This window comes from Marmota marmota, unplaced genomic scaffold (genome assembly GCF_001458135.2).
Source record: "Marmota marmota marmota unplaced genomic scaffold, marMar, whole genome shotgun sequence".
In the NCBI taxonomy this organism is placed as follows: domain Eukaryota; kingdom Metazoa; phylum Chordata; class Mammalia; order Rodentia; family Sciuridae; genus Marmota; species Marmota marmota.
The window spans coordinates 3,985,872-4,009,777 of NW_025999999.1; the positions used below are offsets into that span (position 1 = coordinate 3,985,872).

General features: G+C 35.0%; 1 protein-coding gene across 13 annotated transcripts in view; it reads left to right on the forward strand.

The window, feature by feature from the left end:
• R3hcc1l (R3H domain and coiled-coil containing 1 like) overlaps positions 1 to 23,906 on the forward strand; it is a 93,141-nt gene that overhangs the window by 53,657 nt on the left and 15,578 nt on the right. For 7 of the 13 annotated variants that reach the window (XR_007349098.1, XM_015494604.2, XM_048807116.1 and 4 more), the window contains 3 exons: positions 3,034 to 3,126; positions 5,583 to 7,385; positions 22,462 to 22,637. Coding sequence is in view for 12 of the 13 variants with exons in the window: in XM_015494604.2 (XP_015350090.1) it covers positions 5,598 to 7,385; positions 22,462 to 22,637 (1,964 nt within the window). In the remaining variant the exon portion in view is untranslated. Of the gene's footprint in view, positions 1 to 543; positions 1,411 to 3,033; positions 3,134 to 3,225; positions 4,715 to 5,582; positions 7,386 to 22,461; positions 22,638 to 23,906 lie in introns of those variants that run through there. The other 6 variants (XM_048807114.1, XM_048807113.1, XM_048807115.1 and 3 more) reach the window with 4 other exon arrangements.

A 23,906-nucleotide genomic window follows, 5' to 3' on the forward strand; every position in this document is an offset into this window, starting at 1 on the left:
GTCGCCGGCGGGCGGGCGGTCTCTAGCTGCCCAGTTGCGAGGGCCTGGCCTCTAGTCCCTTGGCTTCTCCTGCTAGCCCGGCCTTCCCCTGTGTGATGCCTCTCGGCAGTACAGTTCAAACTCTACTCTGGGCCTGCGGTTTGCTGGATGTGGAGGGTGGCTGTTGGGAATCGGCACCCTATTGTTTTGATTTTTTCCACTTGCCCCTCCCCCAGACCTGGCAAGACAGGTTTCGTTTTCACCGCTGATGGGAGGGGGAGTTGGAGGTCAGGTGTCTCTACCTTTCCCGCGTCTCTATGCAGGCTCATTCTGATAATCCTTCCCTCAGAAAGCCTGGGAGAGATTTTATGCGAATTCCCCGCTGTATGGGAGATGGGCTGAGTAACACACACCTGTTTTATTGTTGCAATCTTTCGGAAACTGGCGGTGGTGACGTCAGCTCTCCAAGATGGTGGCCGCTGGCTTCCTTCGTGGACTTTCCGTTGTGGGGGATAGAACTGGACCGCTTCCTTCCCGTCTCAAACCCCGAACTCAGCCCGGAGCTCAGTGAGGGCACAGCCGGCAGGACTCCACAGAATCCGGAGCACCATTTCTCTCTGCTTGCTGGTCGCTTCTCGGCGGCGCCCCGCCATCTGTAGCCGTGGGGCCGGCTGCGTGGCGAGTGGCGGATCAGTCAGCCTGGATCTCCGGTCGCACAGTTGGCTCACGTTTGAGACTCAATAACCGGTCCTCGGTGATGGAAATCCTTCCTCTAGGTTTTGGTGCACCCCGGTTTTGCTGTAAATTCCTGAAAAGATAGCTTTTTGTCGTTGTAACTCGTTATTCACCTGCGCAGTGTCGCGGTACACAGGGTGTGATGCACTGTATTCGTGGCCATCTTGGAATCCCATGAGTAAAATTTTTAAAAATTTTATTTATTTTAGTTGTAGATGGGCACAATGCCTTTATTTTGTTTGTTTATTTTTATGTGGTGCTGAGGTTCAAACCCATTGCCTCACATGTGCTAGGCAAGCATTCTACAACTCCAGCCCTTATGGTTTACTTTTGTTTTCAGAATAAGGCCTAGGACTGATTGGTAAATGTAGAGGGACTGCTGGATTTGGAAAAATCATTATTTTGCAACCATCATAATAAAGATTGGATTAGATAAAAATCATCAGATTTAGCATATGGAGTGCTAACTGTAGGGAGATATTTTTATGAAAAAAACAGGATATTTGCTTGCTTTTGAAGTGCCACCCCACAGACTGCTTGTTTTCTTACAAGGGAGAAAATGCACACTAATTTAAGAAATTGGACAACACTGTGACTGGATGATAAAAGTTAAGAGCATCATTGAAGGACAGATGGAAATCATGTGTCTCCAGATGTGATTCCCTGAGTACACATCACCACCTTTTTAGTGTTCTAGTTGAGTATATATAATCTCGGGTTTATCATGGGACGTAAGACAAACCTTAAGTGAATAATGTTTTCAAAAAGGGTGGATAGGGGAGCTATTATTCCAAAATGTCAGTGTCCTAACAGGCTATGGAAATGTTCCCAGAGTATAGGAGGCTAGAGGCTTGAAAATTATTGTAGCACCTAACCCTAAACTGTATTCTGTATTGGAGAGGGAAATATGCAATAGAAGATATACTTATATTTGATGCAGTAACATTGTATTACATATGTTTTTTATTAGAACTTTCAATGTTAAATTTGTTGACCTTGATAACTGTATCGTGGTTATAAAAGAGAATATTCCTATTTATAACAAATACACTGTGAAGTATGTAGGGCAAAGGCCCACGATTTCTATACTTTGCCATTAAGAATGTTCAGAAGAAAAAAAAAATGGCTTTGGTGGAAAGAGGGAGAATGCGTCATAAAAATTTCAACAAAATTTCTTGCAAAAGAAATTTATAAAAATTCAACAAAGCTGTAATAAATTGACAATATCTTGAAAGTCCACAAGATGGTGATACTTCTCCTTTTTTTGTGTCTGTATGTTATGAAAAAAATGGTCACATCTAGGTATATTGGAGTATCTCCTACTGGCCTGAGAGCTGATAGTTAAAATTTTAGGAAATTTGCACAGATTGTTAAACACAGCCATTATTAAAAATTAAACTACATAGGCTTACAATTAAACATTTTATTTTTAAGGGAATAAATACCTAAAACTCATTACTTCTGCATTTTATTTTGATCTGTGCTCTTGAAGTTATTATGTATCTTGTATCGTTGTGGTTGATAATCCTGTATAATAGTGTGATTTTATACATCTTTTCCCAACTCCATGTTCAATGATGTCATATCAGTAGCTTGAAAGTAAGCCACATTAAGAATATTTACAGTGCAGACAATGGCAAACACCATAAATCAGGGCTTGATTTATTATTCATTGATTGTCTAGACTTAAAGTGACGGACAAAATGCTACTAATATAAATGTATCATGTCTTTACTATATTGTGAAGAGCTCAAAAATCTGAGGATATATTCTTCCATTATTCAGAAAAAATTGTGCATCTTAACAAAGAAGTCACATTGTTGACATAATTGACATAGATAAAAATAGCAGCCAGTACTCCAAAATACCCTGGGTGAGTTAGTTGATAATTTACCAACACACTGCTGGTCCTGGAACAGTTGAATTCAGTGTTTTGGTAGAAAATAGACAATATTGAATTTATTACACGGCTGTTCAGCTTTATGAGCATTAAGAAAAAAAGTTTTGAGTTTTGAAAGCCATTAGTCATAGCACATCATAATAATTTTAAAATATATAATTTGAAGCCTTTGGTAGGTTTGTTGCAGATTTGAAATAGAATCAAAGAATTTAGGGTTTGATGAATGCTTAAAATTTATCTAGAGCACTTGTCTATAATTATAAATAGAAATTCTTTGTCTTATGTTTGATCATTCATTTATGCTTTATTTAAGTTCTTCTAAAAACAACTCATTATCTGATAATAGCATTGAAGAACTTTAGAAGTAGAGTATTTTCTTATATTGAATTAACCTTTTGTTTTCCTTTAATTTATTCCAGTGGGTTCTGGCACTGAGTTCTGGAGAATCATAGAAGTATAGAAATATATAGAAGAGAAATTTTGGCTCTTCCACAGAGCAACCAATCCTTCAGGTATAAAGTTAAGTGTAATGTTTTTTATTTAGTTCTTTTAATCATATTTTTGTACTCTGTAATCAAAGACCATGTTGGTTTTTTAAATGTTCTCTTCGCAATTTTTGTTTTTTCTTGTGGACAAAGTAGAAGTCTTTAAGTATTTCTTTGTGTAAATTGTACCAAAGTCAACTCTTCTGTGCTTTTTTTTTTTTTTTTTAAACCCTAAAACAGATTATTGTGTCTGTTGTGTTTTGCCTTCATACTGCCTTCAGTGTAGCATTTCAAATTATAGGAATGAGAGTGAATTATAATCTTCTCATTTTTGGTATTTATGAATCCCATCAGTTTTGTGTCAATTGTGTATTTTATAAACATTTAGTATGTATTGTCTACATCCATATTGGTAAAATATTGATTCTCAAGGGCTGTGGTCCTCCTTTAAATAACATCCTGCACATTTATTTTTACCCATTATCTTTATTTATTTAATCAGTTGTGAGCCCACTTACTAGTTCTATTACATAATCTACAATGTACCGTTTTATATCCAGAAGTGCGTCAGTGTTTTGTACTGGGAATCCAAACCTCAACCTGAGGGATGTATTCTATGATCAAGTTAAATATTAGGGATCTAATATTGAACAGGATTCATTAGCCTTTCTATCTCTCTTCCTTCTCTTTCTTTTGAAGTATATGTTACGAAATATTAACAGTGGGTTCATATGTGTGTATAGGGTGTTTCTTTGCTAATATAAAGTACTTCTCTCTGCTCTGGACAAACTGATACCTTCCTACTTCAGAGCATTATTTTGAAGATTAAAGAATAACTCAACATGAAATTACCTGGCATGATTCCTTGTATTTATAAAGTTTATTTAACCTCTGTTTAATTTCTTGTTCAATTCTCTTGATCAGCCATGGTAGCAATTCCAGGCAGTTTTTACTAGTGTGAGTTGTCTCATAATTTTATTGTTCTCCACCCTTCTTCATTTTACCTGGATCTGTTTTATTATGCTGGAAACAAAGATTTGTAGTAGATCTCTTGACTAAATAGTGCTATGGGCTAAGTTTTTTTTTCTATCTGAAATATTGGGACTTGGAAGTGCTTCAGATTTCAGAGCTTTTCGGATTCTTAAATGTTTGTATTGTCTTATTGGTTAACCATCACTAACTGAAAAATCTGAAATCCTAAATGCTTCAAAATCCAAAACCGAGTTGCTGAAACTCAATAGGTTTAAAATTTTGGAGCATTTTGAACTTTTTAGGATTAAAGATGCTTAACCTTTAATAGAATAATAGTACCTTTCCCCCTTTATTTATTTGTTTGTTTGTTTATTTGTAGTGCTGGGAATTGAACCCAGGGCCTTGCATCTGCTAGAAAAATACTCCACCACTGAGCTACATCCTTAACCCTTTCTTTTCTTCTTTTCCTTTTGAAATAGAATTTTTGCTAAAATGCCCAGACTGGCCTCCAACTCACCATCTTCCTGCCTCAGCATCCTGAGAGACTGGGATTACAGTTGTATGCCACCCACCTTGGCATATTTTTACTTTTAATTGACACAGAGGAATTGTGCATATTTTGGAGGGAAGGTGTAAGATTTCAGTACGTATATACAATATGTAATGATCAAGTCAGAGTAATTGAATGCTTTTCTCTTTTCTGCTGTCTTTTTCTTTCTGCAGAATTATAGTTCAAATTGGGCATGATAGCACAAGCCTCTAATCTCAGTGACTTAGGAGGCTGAGGCAGAAAGTTTGCAAGTTTGAGGCTGGCCTCAACAATTTAGTGAGACCCTGTCTCAAAATCTTAAATAAAATGAAAAGAACCAGAATGTAGCTCAGTGGTAAAGTGCCCTGGATTCAATCCCCAGTACCAAAACAAAACAAAACAAAAACAAACAAACAAACAAAAAAACAGGTCAAAAGCCATTTCTTGTAGGAAGTGTTCCCTCATTTGTTGTTTATCTTATAGCTGACATTCATGTTACTCTTTAAAATTATTTTTTATTCATTTGACAAATATGGCTTTTTGGTATCCGTCTTGAGTATACTCTTCAAAATAAAAGTCTAAGCTCCTAGAATATGAAAATGATTGTGTTTATGAGTATTTGATAGGTGGCAATTACTGATTCATATATCTTTTTTTAATTCAGCTTAAGACAAAACTACTTGTTAAAAATGTAGAGAAGAATTTGGAAGGTAGAGCTCAATGGTTCAGAGATTGAATACAAAAAAAGGGTATTTGTATAGAATTCATGATCTCATGAGAGGTTTTTTTTTTTTTTTTAAATATCCTTAGTGGTACACCTGATAGCATTAATTATTTTATGGCAGGTTTTATTTTATTTTTTTAAACTTGAGGATTTCTACAGGATGGATTACTAGGTCCTCTAACTAATCTTTTAGAATCTCTAAGTTCAATACATTGTAATTAGTTTTTGGTAATTAAATCACTCTCTCTTTTCTTTCAGATTGAAGTTGGTACCATGCAGCAAGAAACAGAGAGATGTAGAATTCGAGCCAAAAGGCCTGACATGGCACTTTATGTACCTAAAGCTCGAAGGGGTACAGTACTCCTCAATACATGTGATAAGGAAAAAAGCTGTGGTCCTTCTAATTCTGTGATAAAAGAAGAACAGAGAGAAGTTTGTCTGTCCCAAAAGGAGATCTTTGGAGACAAACCTGGAGCTCAACAATTAAGTATTAATCCTGATAGAAAGGAGCATAGTTATAGGGAAGGAAGAAAATCTTCAACAAAAAGAAAAGATACATACCTTCAAAAAAGGAAAAAAGATAAGGTTTGTAGTAAGAGAGGAGCCACAGAATCTAGTGAAGTATTATCCCCAGAACATCAGCAAAGAGTTCCAAATACAGAGATTATACCCACTTCCCCTTTACAAAGACAACCAAAGAGCGTGGAGTGTTTGGAGGTTCAAACTACAGTTGTGACAGGACATGAAGGGATACTTCTATCAGAGTCTTGTTCAGAAATCACCGAGGCTCAGGTTCTAAAACAACCATTCCAGAATGTAGACTTATGTAACTTCAGTAGACTTGAATCAAGTGGGGAAACTTTTGAAGGCAGAGATTCAGAAAGTGGAATTGAAACTGATGCCAAAGTTGTAGAGATACTATCCCAGTTTCCTAGAGTTTTCACAACTATATTGAAACCTGAGAATATGAGTATACCAGTAAAACTAAGCTCTGATTCTGAAATTGTACTAGAAGGTTTGCAAACATCAGATGGAATGCTGAAGCTCAGCAATGGAAGCATCCCTACTGTTCCTGGAAGTCCAGATGGTGTCATTGATCAAACTTGTATAGACTTTGAAGTTGAGAATATAGGTGATAAAGCCAATGCTACAAATTTCATCTTGTGTCAGAAAGGTATAGATTCCATTCCTGAGACTGTGGGTCTCATCTCTCATAAAATGACTATGGCCAGCAAGTCAGAGAGCACAAATGGCATTATGGATCCAGCAGTGATTAGAGAGTATGAGAAGAATAACGGCACTGCTGATGAGTTATGTGTAAAGTGTGAACCTTCTGATATAATTGTCCTTGCTCATGAAACAGATACAGATAATAGATCCAAGAGTATAGGTGACATTACCAGTAAGTCTTGTATGATGGACACTACAGGTGCCATACATGATCATATAACTGTAAGTAGCCCTTGTGTAGTTGGAGTTACACTAGCTGATGAAACTTGTAGCAATACGAATAGTTTCTCAAAATATATAGATATAAGTTCAGATGCATCCCCTGTTCATGCTAAAAGTGAGAGTGACTCAGAAAATTTCAGCAGCCTGACTGCTTGCTCTGATATTTATGTTGAGAGTATTTCATCTAGTTTTACAGAGTCAACAGGAAAGTTGATAGAGAGCTTGTCAGATTGTGCTTCCTCCTTACCTATAAAGAAGATTACTGGTAGTAATTGTAACTTTTTTTTGGACTCTGAACTCAGTTTGTCAAATGGGACAAAAGTACTTTTAGAGAATGCCTTGGGCAATGATCTGGATAGTATTGGTGATATAACAGAGGCATTACATGAACTGAGAACTGCTGAAGAGTTCAAAACAAAAGAGCAGGATGACTCAGAGAATATAGGCTTTGGTGTATCAGTTCCTGGTGGAGAATCATCTATAGAAACATCCATGGATTTTAATGTAACTGAAACTTCTCAGATAGAGGGAAATACTGCTACTGAAGAGAGCTGGGAATCTATGTTTAACGATGATGGTGATTGCGTGGATCCACGTCTTCTACAAGAGGTATGTTTAATTGAAATTGCTTGATGCTCCGACACTATAAATTGGATAAAACCTAGATTTGGAGATTTTTAAAAAATTGGTTCTAATTAGTTATACATGACAGTAGAAAGCATTTTGACACATTATACATAAATGGAGTATAATTGATTCTTCTGGTTGTACATGATGTAGAATCACACGGGTCATATAATCATATATGCACTTAGGGTAATAATGTCTAGTTCATTCTACTATCCTTCTTGCTCACATGCTTCCTCCCCTCTCTTCCTCCCCTCTGTCTATTCCAAAGTACCTGTTTCTTCCCTACCTCCCTACCCCCTTAATTATGAATTAGCATCCACATATCAGAGAAAACATTCAGCCTTTGTTTTTTGGGGATTGGCTTATTTCACTTAGCACAATATCCTCTAGTTTCATCCATTTACTGGCAAATACCATAATTTTATTCTTCTTAAAGGCTGGCTAATAGTCCATTGTGTATATACATATACCTCATTTTCTTTGTCCATTCATCTGTTGAAAGGCACCTAGGTTAGTTCCATAGTTTAGCTGTTGTGAGTTGAGCTGTTATAAACATTGATGTGGCTGTGTCACTGAAGTATGCTGATTTTAAATCCTTTAGGTATAAATCAAGGAGTAGGATAGCTGGGTCAAATAGTGGTTCCATTCCAAGTTTTGTAAGGAATGTTCATACTGCTTTCCGTAATGGTTGCACCAATTTGCAGTTCCACTAGCAATGTATTGAATATACCTTTTTCCCCCACATCCTCACCAGCATTTATTCTTGCTTGTATTCTTGATAGATGCCATTCTGACTGGAGTAAGATGAAATCTTAGAGTTACATTTCTTTGGAGGTAATTTTGATAAGACATTTGTGTGTGTTGACACATTCATTCACATTCAATTTAATGTTTTCTGCAGTAACCTAATAGGATTGTATATTGAGAAAAGAGCATCTTGATAGATATTTAAAATTTAACACACAGAATTGAGCTGTATTTGTAATAGCCAACTTCTAAGAGATCTTACTGCATAAACAGAATAATGGATTCAAGCCGTGCATTTAGGAAAGACAGAGGGAAACTTTCAGTGAGATTTTGGGTGTGTATTTTACATGAACTCATTTGGGGGAAGGAGAATTACAACTGTTATTCATATTTGTCTTTCTAGTGGATGTTGGAATGTTGTTAGACACTTTGAAGGAAAGGAAGTAGAGAAGGGAAGGGTAAAAATAGTAAAACCACTTCTTTTTTTTCTTATTGTGGGTTCACATAACCTTTGCTGGGAGGGGATAAAATGATTTCCCTGTAACATTCCCACTTATATAAATGAAGACATTTTGCAAAGGGGCACTGGGGATTGAACTCAGGAGCACTTGACTCCTGAGCTACTTCCCCAACCCTATTTCATATTTTATTTAGAGACAGGTCTCACTGAATTGCTGAGGGCCTCACTGGATTGCTGAGGTTGGCTTTGAACTCGTGGTCCTCCTATCTCAGCCTCCCAAGCTGCTGGGATTACAGGTGTGTGCCGTTGTACACGCCAATGAAAACATTTAAGCTTAGAGATTATACCTTTAGGAAATGCAGAATCAAGATTTCAGTCTAGTTCTGTCTTAAATCCATCATTTACATTCTTTCTACCAGATCATTTCTCCACCTGAAGGGTTTTGTTTGAACCATTCCAAAGAGACTTTTACATTCTAAGTGATGATCCTTTTGTCTGAGAATTAAACTAGAAAAGTATATAAGTATAGAAAAATTACCATTTGCCTGTGAAAGAGCCACATGAAACTAAAGAGGCCAACTTGTTGAACAGAACTGACCAAGCAGTCCCAGCTCTTTCTTTTGACATTTTAAGAAACTTTCCTGTGTTACCTATTGGTCAGATAATAGAGACCATGTCATCCTAAGGATACTGAAAATGACCAGACCACCATAACAATCTTGAGATCACTCTACATCCTTCTCATACCTACCCCTCAGCAAATTTCTTCTGCAATCTGTGTATGGGGTGAAGGTGGGAGTTCATAACCCACTTGAATCAAAGTGTGGAATATGATATGTCAAGAAATTTGTAATGTTTTGAACAACCAACAATAAAAAATTAAAAAAAAAAAAAAAGAAGAGCTGGAGATTCCCAAAATGTATCTCTCATTCTTGAGATGGCCCAAGTTCTCTCTTTAATGTGTATTTACTTTTTAAAATAAATGTGTGTTCTGACTGGTGCTACATAGCTAAGACCTCTGGTAGTCCTGAGTTGAGTTTCCCCCTTCTCTCTGGAAACTCTTTAGACTCTTCTCTGAAGACAACTTTTCTTACATGTTATCTTGTGAGAGTTAGAAAATCACTGTTAGGCAGACTTTTGAGATCCAAATCAGGTAAAAAAAAATACCAATAATGGAGGAAGTTGGGTGAATATAGAGAAGTTATTAAAGGTCAAAGCATTGGGAGAGGACTTAGTTAAGAAAGGAAGCAGTGTTGACAAAAGGGCTTCTTGAGTATAGAGCACATGTATATATAGGAGAGAAGGAACACCTTCCTGCATTAGAAAGGCATGGCATGCAGAGCATTTTACACATTTTTTATTCAGCAAATATTTATTGAACAGATGGAGATAATAGGGCAGAACTTGGGCTCTTTTTTTTTTTTTTTTTTAGGGTGACTACCAGGGGCTTGAAATTACTTGTGTACTAGAGGGAAGAGATCAGATATACAACTCAGTTTTTCAGGTCTAGGTGAAAAAAATAATTTAGGTAACAACTCAGTACTTAAGAAGCATAATAATAGTTAGAGAGAACATTGTCATGACTTAAAGCTGGGAATGGCATGAAAACAGAGTATGTAGCATTTGAAGATGAAGATAGCCAGTGCCTGGATGTCTTTGGAGATGGAGTGAAGTTTCTGTTGAGGGATGAGGATGGATGAAAGCAGAAAAGAGGGAGTTGGGTAGACTGCAGGTGGCACATCCAGTTCCAAACTGGGTTCTCTTCTGCTTTGAGTTTTAGAAAATGTCATAATAGTAATGTTATTAAAAGATGTCACAGATCCATTAACATTGATAGCCCTTTGGTGAGTTTTACTCTTAGTTTATTATTTATATTGCTCCATATATACTAGAGTGCCTACATTAAAATTTTCCAAAACTTAAGAAGTTTGCGCAATTTTCCCAGCTGGCCTATGTTTTTCTTGATAATGGCTAAACTATGGAGTCATATCTAATACTTCTAATAGATGGGAAGTTATACTGTAGAGTATGTTGTGGCAACTATTGTAAAGCAATTTCCTGTGATATTTGAACTTCTAAAACTGACAAAGGGGGGTAGAGCTTAGTTAAGCCATTATTAAACTCCCCAAACTAAAACTCTGGATCAGAGTCTCTAGAGATCACCCATATCTCTTAAAGCCGTGATATAGAATGCCCAGAAAGTTAAGTTGGTAATTGATAAAGGAGATTTTGTTGACATGACTTCTTTTAACCCTCCAAAAACTTGGTACAGGATCACAAGAATTTATTGTTCCATAGAGAAAACTTTGATAGTCCTTGCCACTTCCAGTATTGACCAGCAGATATATTCGTGGGAGAGCTTGTGGGGGTACCAGCAACGTAACACTTATCAACTGATGATCAGTATTAGCATCTGGCTCCTTATTAGCTAAACATCTTGATTTGAGTTTGTTTTATTAATTATTTAGTTATAATTAATTTTGAGTTTTTAGATAGCGGTACTACTGTACTTTAAAGGCTTCCATTTGGAAAAATCCTTTTGTTACTGAAAACCTCTAACATTGTGTAACCATGGGGAAGAAAAGTAAAGTAATAGTACCCATTCCCTACCCATCTTTCTTTTCTATGTATATTTACATTCTCATGCCCACTTTCTCTATCTTCTGCAAAAGTGTCCATTTTTAAGTGGAAAGCCCAAAATAGGAAAAATTGGTAACCCAATCACTTAAAGCAAATTATATGAAATACAAAGGGAGGAAAGCCTTTTGTATACCCTCCCCTGGAGGCCTTATAAGTAGTTGGCATTTGATTGCTTTTCAGCTGAATAGCAAATACTGAGCACTTAAGAGTTTGACGAACTATAAATTGTAAAAAACAAGAACAAGAACAACAAAACCCTATACTAAAGGCTTTGTGCTGCATGCCAGCCTTTCCTCTAAAGGTGTTTATATTATTTGAAGAGACAATATGTAACCAAATGACTACATAATCACATGGCAGTCTGAATGGTAATTAATATAAAACAACCGTATAAAGGATATACTAGGGCTGGGATTGTGACTCAGTGGTAGAATGCTTGCCTAGCATGCATAAGACACTGGGTTCGATCCTCAGCACCACATAAAAATAAAAAATAAAGATTTGTGTCCACCAAAACTAAAAAAAAAATAAAAAAAAAAAATTTTTTTTTTTTAAAAGGATGTACTAAAACTGTTTGGTTGTCTGATGAGTGACATAAATAGCAGCTCCAAAAGGAGATTAAATCCCCCCAGGATAATAAACTGGTTGGCATAGTTTCATGTTGGTGACACCATAGAGTTAACCCATTGAGTCACAAGCTTTCAATTCTGTGAACATAATAATTGTTTCTAATTTACCACAAGTGGTATATTTGTTGCTTAGTTTAAGTTTTTACAGATGTTGCCTATCTAGGATGATGGAACAAATTGGATTAAAAAAAAGAGATTATGATTGTAATTCTCATTCTGTATTTTTTTGTGTTCCTAATTTTTTTAAATTAATAGACTATTTTTGCACAATTTCGTTTACAGGAAAAATGAATAAAGTATGCAGTTTCAGTGTATCTTACTTTCAGTTCATTTTAATAGATTCATAGTTCACATTTTTATAAAAATTTTTGAATTGATATACAATTGACTGCCTAAGTGTGGGGATTTATGGAGTTATCTTCCAGATCCTGTGTATTTTAATGAAGTCACTTGGGCCATCCAGTGAAAAATCTGATTGATTCTTGCATTCTGTTGTTCAATCCATTAGTGAATGATAGCTAGATCTCTGGTTCATACAGAAAGAGAACATTAAGAAGATTCCATTGTTTTGTTTTGTTTTAAAGCTAAGTGACTGCTAAAAATAAAAATCTACCTTTTGAACTATTAGATTTGTTTCATAATATTTTTTCTTCTGAGTCAGCATACATGTCTGCATTTTAATTCTAGTTCCCTTTTAAAACTAAAGAAAAGTCAACAGTTTGGGGCCTATATTGTCAACACAATGGAGGCTTTTATTTAAGGATCCTTTTCTGAAGCTTCAGAGATTGCTGGTGTGCTTTGTCCTGTCTTTAGCATTGCTTTTGTTTCAGTGAACTCCATGAGATGTGGTATGTGGGGCATAGTTGGGGCAGGTGGAATAGGAATAGTAAATGATGTAACTCATAATGTTTATTCTATTTAATTTATTACCTGTTTCATGGCAATAGTGGGGAGGGAGAAGGCTAGGGTCTATATAGAAAACCAGAATATATGCCCTACCCTGGTCAGGAAAAAACAGACAACAGCAGTTCTAACCAAAAATTAAAGATTTGCTCCTGTTAAAAACTTTGGTTAAAGGCAAAAACATATTTTTGGGAGACTTAAATCTTATCTACACTTTGTTTTGAATTAATTTTATCATTTTGTATCATAAGATACTAATATGCTGGTTATTCTGTTGGCAGGAATTTCAAAAAGAGTGCTGAAAAGGAAAGGAGGACCCAGGTTTTTAGGCCTGACTGCTAAAATGGATAGCCAACAGTCTAAATACACTCAAATTCAGAATTCTTGTTTGTTGTGATGATTGGGGTTGGAGTGTGGGAAGATATAAGTTTACAATAAGGCCTAGAATCAGTACAGAGGGAATGTAAGTACTATTCAGTGTAGATTGGCCAGAGGCTGAGATTATTAAAGAAAAACCCAAAGGATACTCAGATATACAGGATACCAGGCTTAAAACAGCAAGACTAAATTTCTGATCCTTCAGATTGTGGGTCATGCTATTATATTTCTTGCCTGGGTCAAGAATGGCTTGCTTCTTAAACCAGTGGGTCTGAGTCTGCTCTTGAAGGTCAGAGGTACATATCTATTACCTGTTGCTGAGAAGGATAGATAGCAAGGGACTAATACTTTCTTAAGTAATTAAGAAGGATAAATCTGTTAAGAGAAAACAGGCCCGCATATGAGGCCTTTATAGGTAGCTCAAGGTAGCATAAGGAAAAAGTGGATCAGGGCCTACAGAAATCAAGCAAGAAACAGAATGACAATAAATCCCATCTTTGTCTGCTTTGCAATTTTTCTTATGTCTTATAGACAGCTGTTGTCACTGAATATCCTATCAGTTACTTGAGTAAAACCAGCAGGACTAGTTTGTAAGATTCAAACTTTTTAGCATTCCTGTGTTTGATTTCATTTTACTGTTCCAGGCTACTCTAGTCTTACCATTCTTCTTCATCAGTAATATATCTTCATCCAGTCCTTTCAAGTATTTTGGGAAGAAGAGGGAAAAAGCAGATGTTTTTCTGCCTTCTCAGTCTTTCTCTTAATTTTAAATATAATCTATTCTACTATAGTGTTTACATGGTTAGTGAATATGTATAGCGCCTTGCCAAGAATGCCAAGGTTGGTCTGTCATGTTAACCTGTCTGAATAGGAGCCAGGTCCAAGTTCATGTTGGTTCAGTATATTTACTTGGTCTCTTCTTGTAATTCATGTACCATATACTATCATTCATGTGAAAGGACTAGTCTCTCAAATTTGTCCTCTGGCACTAGGATCAGTAAATGATTATCTGAAACATTTGGGACAGTCAGTATACATGTGTCAGTATTGTAGCTCTTTTCTTCTTGTTTCCTATTTGTTTTTTCTGATTCTCTCACTTTCCCCTTTCTTGCCTATGCCTTTGTCCCAAGCCTTGAGAATAACCTACTGATGATAATCAGAGATATTGTTGATGTCTATTCTAGAGGCATCTCTAGGTGACACGTGGTATGACACATGGTCAGAAATTTTATGAAGCTGAAGTTTGCATTTCTGACCTTGGTTTCTTGATAAGGTCCGTAGAAACATAGCCTAGATATATTATATAATTTTATTTGCACATAGGGATAAACATTGGAGACCTTATCTACTTTTACACTTAATGTATAAAATATTAGAGTAGAAATGCCTGAATTTATCCCCTATTGAAAAGGATTTATTTTCATAGCAGTATAAGACTAGATATATAACTTATGCCAAACATTATACACTATAGTATCACAGTCTTTTTTAGGGAACTTCTTTTTAGGGAACGTTTTTGAATTTAGGTCATGAAAAAGTTGAAAAGATTTAAAATACTTTTTCTTTTAAATAAGTTATGTTATTTCCCTGTTTGCCAAAGATAAGAAAGTTAAATGAGTAAAATTTATTCACAATATTAATATAAACAAACATGAGAAATTCTTGGTAGTTATTCTCAATATTAATTATTATTCTCAATAATAATAATAATTTGATAGACTCAAATTCAAATAATCCAGAAGCTTCCATGTTTTGGTTTATAATTAAGTGTTCTCTAGCCAAAATTTTATCAAAGTTTATAGTAATTTATAAAATTTTAAATGAATTTTCTTCAATAGAAAATTGTTAATTAGCAGGCAGGTAAGTAGTCACAAGTACAGAAGAAATAAATAGAAATAAAGGGATGGAATAAGCTAAGCTACATAATTGATTGTATGGGTTAATTCCATATAAATAGTAACTTTTGAATCAGCTGTATTGATTTTATAAGTACCAACTTACGATCAAGTCTCACTGACCTTATCCCTGATGCCTCTCATATTTAAATTGGTATAGCCATGACTGTAGTTTTTTTAAAACTGAGTTTAATTAAAAGTACTCACAAAGTGTTCTTATTCCTACCTTCTAAGATGTGAGCCAGCAGCATTATGTTATACCACTTAAAACTATGAGGGTTAGGAACCAAAACTATATTGTATTAGAGATGGAACTGCACAAGACTTTAAAAAAATGGAATGTTAGTATTAAAAGTAATTTCTGAACTGTAAGATCCAACTGTCCCACTTCTGGATATGTATCAAAAGGAAATGATATCATATCGAAGAGATACCTGCACATCCATGTTAATTGCTGCACCATTCACAATACTAAGATATGGAGTCAGCCTAGATGTCTATCAACAGATAAATGAATAAAAGGAATTATACACTATCCATGGGATATTATTCGCCATAAGAATGATATCTTTTCATAAGTCAGACATGGAAAGACAATGTGTGTTCTTTCTAAAATATGGTTGCTAAAATAAAGTTGGTCTGAATATAGACCAATGATTACTAGAGGCTGAGAAAACAGGGGAGAGGAAATAAAGGGAGGTTAAATAACAGGTGCCAAAAACACAGTTAGATAGAAGTAGTAAGTTTTAGTGTTCCACAACATAGGGGGTGACTAATTTATAATAAACTATTACATATTTTATGAATAACTAGAAATTGAAGACTCCAAACACAAAGTAATAAGGAGATAGAAATGTTAATTACACTGATTTGTTCAGTACACATTGTATTCCTGTATTGAAAGATCACCCTGTACTTGATAAGTATGTATGATTGCTGTGTGTTAATCAAAATATATATTTAAATGTTTAAGATGATGGAAGTATTAATTTGATTTTATTATTAAACATTGTATACATATGTTATTATTAAACATTGCGTACATATGTCAAATTATCACACTGCATCTCATAAGTAGGTACGATTAAAATAATTTTTAAAACAAAAGACATTTCTGAGAATAAGTCTCACTAGTACCACAAGACTATAAATTTCCTTTTGTCGGAGAACTGCTGAGGATTGAAACCAGGGGTGCTTTACCACTGAGCTACATCCCCAGCCTCTTTATTTATTTATTAGTGGAGAGAGAGAGATAATTTTTTTAATATTTATTTTTCAGTTTTGGGTGGACACAACATCTTTATTTTATTTTTATGTGGTGCTGAGGATCAAACCCAGCGCCCCGCGCATGCCAGGCGAGCGTGGTACTGCTCGAGCCACATCCCCAGCCCATATTTATTTATTTTTTTGAGACAGGGTCTCACCAAGTGGTTTAAGACCTTGCTGAGTTCCTGAGGGTGGCCTTGAACTTGTAGTCCTCCTGCCTCAGCCTCCCAAATTGCTGGGATTACAGGAGTGTGCCACTGTGCTCAGCTAAGACTATAAATTTCTTAACCATTGTTTAAGGGGTCTACTCTAGGCTATAATCTAATCTGGCCCCCTCTTATTTTATAGATAAGGTAACTCAGGCTCAGAAAGATTATACTTACCCAGCTAAGGGTTGGTCAGATGTCAGAATTGGTACTAGAATCCATGCCTCCTAGTTTCTATCCCTGGAAGCTTTCCAAGTCTTTGAGCTTATGCCACTACCTGACAGTTCTTAGCCAGTCAACAGATATTAAGTATCTATTCCGTTCCTGGCTGTGATCTTGGTGTTGTTAGAAGTAAAAGAAAACAATGTTTAAGGAGCTTACAGTCTTGGTAGCTCATGAGACTCATTCTCAGAAAGGACTAGAAAAAAATTAAGTAGTATTCTGTTTCATTGTATTAAAAATGCTGTTGATTGTGAAATGCACCATTATTTTATATGTATCATTATGAAAAAAAACTTTTGACATAGTACTTTTCCCTTAAGTTTTTGATTTTATACATACTGAAAAAAATTTTAGACCTAATTGGACATAAATTTTTATCCTGTATCTCTTTTATATACATCCAAAAGGTGAATATAGTAAAATGATTAAGATTTTGCTAAGTCAGTGCTGGGGTCACTGGTCGGCACAGCAGTCCTGTGCAGGATGTTTGTTGTCAGTATCACTAATTCTGTCTCACAGAGGAGATGCAAAATTAAGGCTCAAAATAATATAGCTGGTTGAACTCGGGACCCCTGCTGGGAAAGAGGAACTCCAGACATGAGAATGTCTCCTGGGTACATGCGTTTGGCGCTCCATGGGCACTTTTTCCTGGTGTAGGTTATCAGCCTTTCTTTAGTCTATTTGATCATTAAATTTGTTGGTGATATTAAAAAAAAAAAAAGATTTTGCTAAAACTTCCTGTTCACTGTCTACCTCTTTATAATAATTTCTTGATTGAGTCATTGACACTTTTTTCATCCAGTATCATTCACTGTGCTATCAAGGACTTTGACGCATCATTTCTTAAAAAGACTACATAAAAGAATGAGGGTCATCATTGCTGGGATTATGAATCACCTTTGCACTTACAGCTATTTTTACATCTGGAATTTCCTTCCACACTGCTGACCATTGTCTGCTGGTTTTGGTACTGGTGCTTTTGATGCTTATTGCATGTGTGTAGGCAAGCAGTAATAATATGTGTGATTATAAGATATATTTCAATGTCAGGAATGTTAAAATGTGAAGAAATATGCATCTTAGAACTGATGAGATATATATCCAATAGGAAAAGAAGAAACCCTAGGGGCTGGGATTGTAGCTCAGTGGTAGAGTGCTTCCCTGGCATGTGTGAGGCACTGCATATAAATAAATAAAGTAAAGGTGCATCAACAACTAAAAGAAATATTAAAAAAAAGAAAAGAAAAGAAACCCTAAGTTAGAGTTGATAGGGAAAACGTTAAGAGGAGGTAAAGATTAAGGCTGGGTCTTGGGAAAGGAAGGATCATGAGGAGAAAAGGCATTCCAGGCTGTGAGAAAAACTTATAAAACACAAAATACTCCTGGATAGATCCTCCATTGACACTATCAGAAGTTTAGATTATTTATTATTTGGATTTTCTTCATGATTTATTTAACAGCAATTAAATTTATTGGCAAAGGTAAAGAAAAGAGTATCATTTTCCCCAAAATTTCAGAGTGTTATTCAAAAATCATTTTAAAAATATGTGTTGTATAAATCAAATCCTTATCGACAAAGAGCTCTTGATAGATTCAGTCTTGTTAAGTATGCATTTGGATAATTAGTTAACTTAGCTCATATGTGTTTATTCATTCCATAGATAAATATATTGAGTATCTAGTTTGTGCAAGATTATGTGTGTGGTAGAGAAATATAGAGCTAGAGATATGTCCCTTATGATTGAATTATAGAGTCAGAATGTTGGTGAAGTCAGAATGTTGTTCAGTTTAACATGAGTAGTTGGAATCATATTATAGGAGCTTTAGTACAGCATTGAAGACTTGGGGGGAAGCCTAATCTGTAATCTATTCTATGGTCAATATGCTGTCTAGAATATAAGATTAGAAAAAAATTGGTTGTCTTTTCAGTTTTGCCGCTGATATTTTTCTTTCCTTTCCTTCATCTCTTCCATAACAGTTTGTATCCATAGGTCTTTATCAGAGGGAGTTAGTTACCACAAATGTTGTTACAGTCACTACTTTTGATTGTCTTCTATAATGCCATTTTGATATGATATTGAAGTAGTACTAGATTAACAGAGGACTAGAGTTGATATTCAAACATTGTCAGTAATTTTGTTTGTAACTTTAAGGGTATCCTTTAATCTCTCTATGATCCAGTTTTCCCTCTGTGTATAGTGATCAGGATAATTATAATAGCCAATCCAACATGCCCATCTGACAGATATAAAGATAACCTTATTCCAAAATAATGTAGTATTTTTTTCTATGGGGAAAATAATTCAGGACATTTTGTTTTCCTTTTATATCTTAATGAACAAGGAATTAAACAAAAACTTAAAAAGTTCAATGATCCATGCCTCACGGACTTTGTACTCTCCCCCATTATTTTCCCCCCACTACATACCCGCAAATAGAAATCAGGGCAATTATGTCATGTCATAATTGAAGACTTATCGTCTTCAAGGCCTTACTTTGAGAAAGTTAATTTAGTTGAATGGTTTTGTGTAAGTTAGTTATACATATGAGTAATACTTGGCCATCATTGATGTTTTATAAATAGAAAGACCACTGGTAAAAATCCTAAAATGTTTGTGATTCATGACTCAAAAATGATTTATTCTGAGTCATTTGCAAACTTCTCCTTGGTCCGTAATAGATACATCACAATGAATCATTCTAAACCTCTCACCTCTATTGTTGCTCTATCAAACATTCCTTAGCCATAATAATGGATATGAGTGTGTGTGTGTATGTGTAACTTACAGTATGAAGGTTTCACCTTGATTGTATGAAATATTGTCTCATGTAACAATGTTTTAGTTGTCTATAGTAGAATAGTAGAAGCTATAAATGTGAACCATGTGTATAATTTTGAATTTTCTAGTAGCCATATTAGAAAAAATAAAAACAAATAGGTGGAATTAATATATTTTAATCTAATATGTCCAAAATATCATTTCAACATGTGATCAGCATAAGAAATTATTAATAAGATATATTTTGCATTTTTTGCATTAAATCTTTGAAATTTGATTTATATTTTGTACTTAAAGCACATCTCCATTTGGATTGCATGGCCACTTGTGCCAGGCAGCTACTGTATTTGACCGTCCAGGCCTACTACAAAAATATCTATATAATCAGTACCTCAGATCTCAGAACCTTTCCTTGAAGTTCTACACTACCATATCTAGGCATTCTATGTCAGTTGTCCAACCTTCCCATCCCTTTTCACAGTCTCACTCTGGTCCTCACTTCCATCTTCACACCATTTTATCCTCTGAGATTTCCCTCCTTTTATGCCACATATTCCTCTTTCCTCCTCTCTATCAGATTCCCTTGCATGTTTTGCTGAGATCCTTAGGATAAAAAGTGCTCTTAACAGTTTGACCTCCTACCTCCACATACACACAAAAAAATGTTACCAGTAGAAATGTAAACTGCTCCTGATAATATCCATACCTTGGGGGAAATGAAAAGTTCTTTCTCCTGTTAGGAAAAGTTAGGAATCCCTGGTGATAAAAATAGCTTGTGTTATAGGAAAAACTTGCCAGAGGTATATCAGCCTTTGGAGCCAGAGGGCTCAGTATTTACCTCCGAAATGAAATGTAGGTGTACAAATTTAATATTGTTGACCAAGTTAGAGTAAGGAACCATGATGATTTTCTTGCCAGATTTTGTTTTCCTTCCTCTTGGTAATCCGTTCTTAGGATTTGTATTTCCAAAGTATTTTATAGTCTGCTTTGTACCTTTCAGATTGTACTATTACAAATGCTCAAATATGCAGTGCTTTTTTTGGTTTGGTTTCTGCAAAATAACTCAAAAAGTCAATGCCAGCAGTCAAAAAAATAAAATGAAGACAACAGTTGCATTTATAGTAGAATCAAAAAGAATAAAATACTTAGAAATAAATTTAACAAAAGAAGTATAACACTTATACTAGAAAAGCTAGAAAACATTATTGAAAAAAATTTAAGAGTGCCTAAATTAACAGAAAGTCATCCATGTTCATCTCTTCCTATTGTTAAGATACTTCCCCAATTGGATAATATGTTCAATGCAGTCCTAGCTACCCATTTTTGCAGAAATTAATAACCTGATCCTCAAATTCCTATGGAAATACAAGAGGCCCCAAGTATCCAACATGGTTTTAAAAAGGAACAAAGTTGTAATACTTCAATTTTTTTATTTCAAAAGTTGATATAAAGCTATGATAATAAAGATAGGGTGGCACTGGCATAAGGATTGATGAGTGACTGCAGACTCCTCTTGTCTGTGGAGCTCTGAATTCTGAAATGTTAACACTAGCTGCCCCAGACTTTAAGAATTTGTTGAAAGTTTAGCTGATACCTTTTTGTCCACTTTTATGATGGTCATTTCTTTCCATGGTCTGCCAAAGGGAAAACTATTTGTGTTTTCTGTTTCACCTTGGAAGAACTTGTCATTCTATGGGTTTCAGTTCCCTTGGTTGTCTGGCAAACAGCTGTCTTGTGAACTCAAGAAAAAAAATAATTTTATAGAACAGCTGGTCTTTTTTTCTTATTACAGTGGAAGGAACTGTCTTTTCCTGCTTCTACCTCTTAAGTAGAGTGGAACTAACATTAGGTGCTTAGGATGTGGTAGAGTTGGCACTTTAAAACTTGTTTAAAATAGATTCATTTTTTTGAATGCTAAGCAGTATGGTAAGTATTTACTACATCATCTCATTTAGTGCATATACTTGTCTATGAAGTGTAGATAATATTGTTATTCTCATTTTTTAGATGTAAAAATGAGGCTAAGCAGAGAAAAGGAATTGGAGTTACAGAAATAAATACTTTTATTGGTATTGTCTAATTCATATTTTTATTCCTTCCTCCCTAATAAAATAAATCTATTTTTCACTTCTCCAAGATGAGAAGATGTATCCTTAGCATTGTAAGTTCTCATTTTCCTTATTTGATTAGAAAAGAGGTACAGCCTAAAAGAGGGAAAACTTGAAGGGAGCTAGTTAGAATTTTGATTAACAAAGAGCAGATACCCTAGGTCTTATAACAAGTGAGTGAGCAGAGATTGTCATGATCTTACTGCCACTTCCTCCTTTTCCCTTCCCCTTCTGTTTTAGTGTGAAATAATTAATAGCCTTCAGGATTGGTGTGTGTGTGTGTGTATGTGTGTGTGTGTGTGTAACAGAGAGTTTTAATAGGATAGTAGAATTTTAGATACTTTGCATTATCATTACTTCCTTCACTAGCCCACTGTTGTGAGAAATCCTTTAGGTAACTCTTAAGCTAGAAATTTTTAGTATAATTACTTATATTAATTACATTCGTCTTAACAAATTCCTTTCTTTGTGGTACTGGGAACTAAACCGAGGGCCTTGTATGCTAGATAAACACTATCACTGATCTACATCCCCAGCCCCTCGATGAGTTTGCTCACATACTGGTTGATAGGTACAAGTTTCATGCATTGTTCATCTGCTGGAATTTCAACACCTTTTCAGCTATCCCATGTTTGTAACATAAACTGGATGATAAACATCTGGTCATTATTGTATTATGAATAACATTAATACAGAGACAGTGTGAAAGGTTAAAGAATGGGAACTTGGAGACAGGGAATCAGGATTGTTTATATATAGGAGGATATTTTATAATACCTTGATTTGATGTCAGCAGTAACTTATATGCTTCTTCCTCCTAGTTATCAGGGAATATGAAGAACAGGGAAAGCATCCAGGAACCTAGATTTGATTATTACAACCATGAAGTTCCTGATATTGATCTCAGTGAATGCGAGTTTCCACATGTCATTGAAATTTATGACTTCCCCCAAGAATTTCGTACAGAAGACCTTCTACGGGTTTTCTGCAGTTACCAGTAAGTATTTGCTAGTGGTTACAGATATTAGGGAAAGTGGGATGAAGTCTTTTTAATGTATCTTCTGAAAAATCATCTTGTTTTCATATTCCCTTTTGTTTATTTTAGCATCATATTTTTAAATTTTATTATCCATGTCCATTAGAAATCTTTTATTTCCAACTACTACTCTTCTAAGTTCTTTAAAAATGCCAGGTAGCCTTTCTAAACTATATTTTTATCATTTTAGAAGATCATCATCATCATTGACTTCTGAAACTGTCTTCATGGTACATATATCCCATTTATATTTATTGTAATTTTGATATATTTGGATTTATGTCCAAGTATATATCTTATATTTACTTACCATTTTTTTCAATGTGTTTACTTATCCTTTTTCTTTTTTAGCCTTCTTTTGGATTGAGTAGGTATTTTTTATACCCTCTACCCCCTTTTTTTAATGATAATCAGTTTCTATTCTTTGGTTACTTTAGATTATAAAATACATGTGTAATTTATCAGTGGCTACAGCAAATTTTCTGCCCTCCATCTAAACACTATAAGAACTTTTGATTCGATTTCCCACTTCTCCCTTCCTCAACTTATTACGACTGTTTAATTCCTTTTTGTTTTTTCTCTAAGTTCCATTTGACATTGTTTTTATTTTATATATCAGCATTTAGAATTATCTCCTTACGGTATCATTTATATCTTCCATCCGAAAGTATTAACTTCATTCTTGAAAGATATTTTGGCTGGATATAGAATTCTGCATTGTCAATTTATTTTTCTCTCAGAAATTTGAAGATGTTCTACTGTCTTCTGACTTCCTCTTAATGATAAGTCAGCTGACATTTTGACAACTGTCACTTCTGCTTGTGATTTTTCTTTTCCCTTTGTATGCTCTTAAAAGTGAGGCGCTAAGCAACTCAGTGAGACCCTGTCTCTAGATAAAAAAAAATACAGAATAGGGCTGGATTCAGTGGTTGAGTGCCCCTAAGTTCAATCCCTGGTTCCCACCGCCCCTACCCTGCCAAAAAAAGAGTTTCTCTTTGTTTTTGTTATCCTTCATCTTCACTGTAATGTAGGTTTCTTTTTATTTATCCTGAGTTTATATTATTTGGACTTATTTAATCATTGTTTTTCATTTATTTTGGAGAACTTTTGGAGTAGAAATCATCTCTTCAAATATTACCTTTACTCCAGTCTTTCTTTTACTTCCTCTAACATGCTGCCAATTACATATATATTAGACCTTCTCATTTAATCCTTATGTTCCTTCTTTCA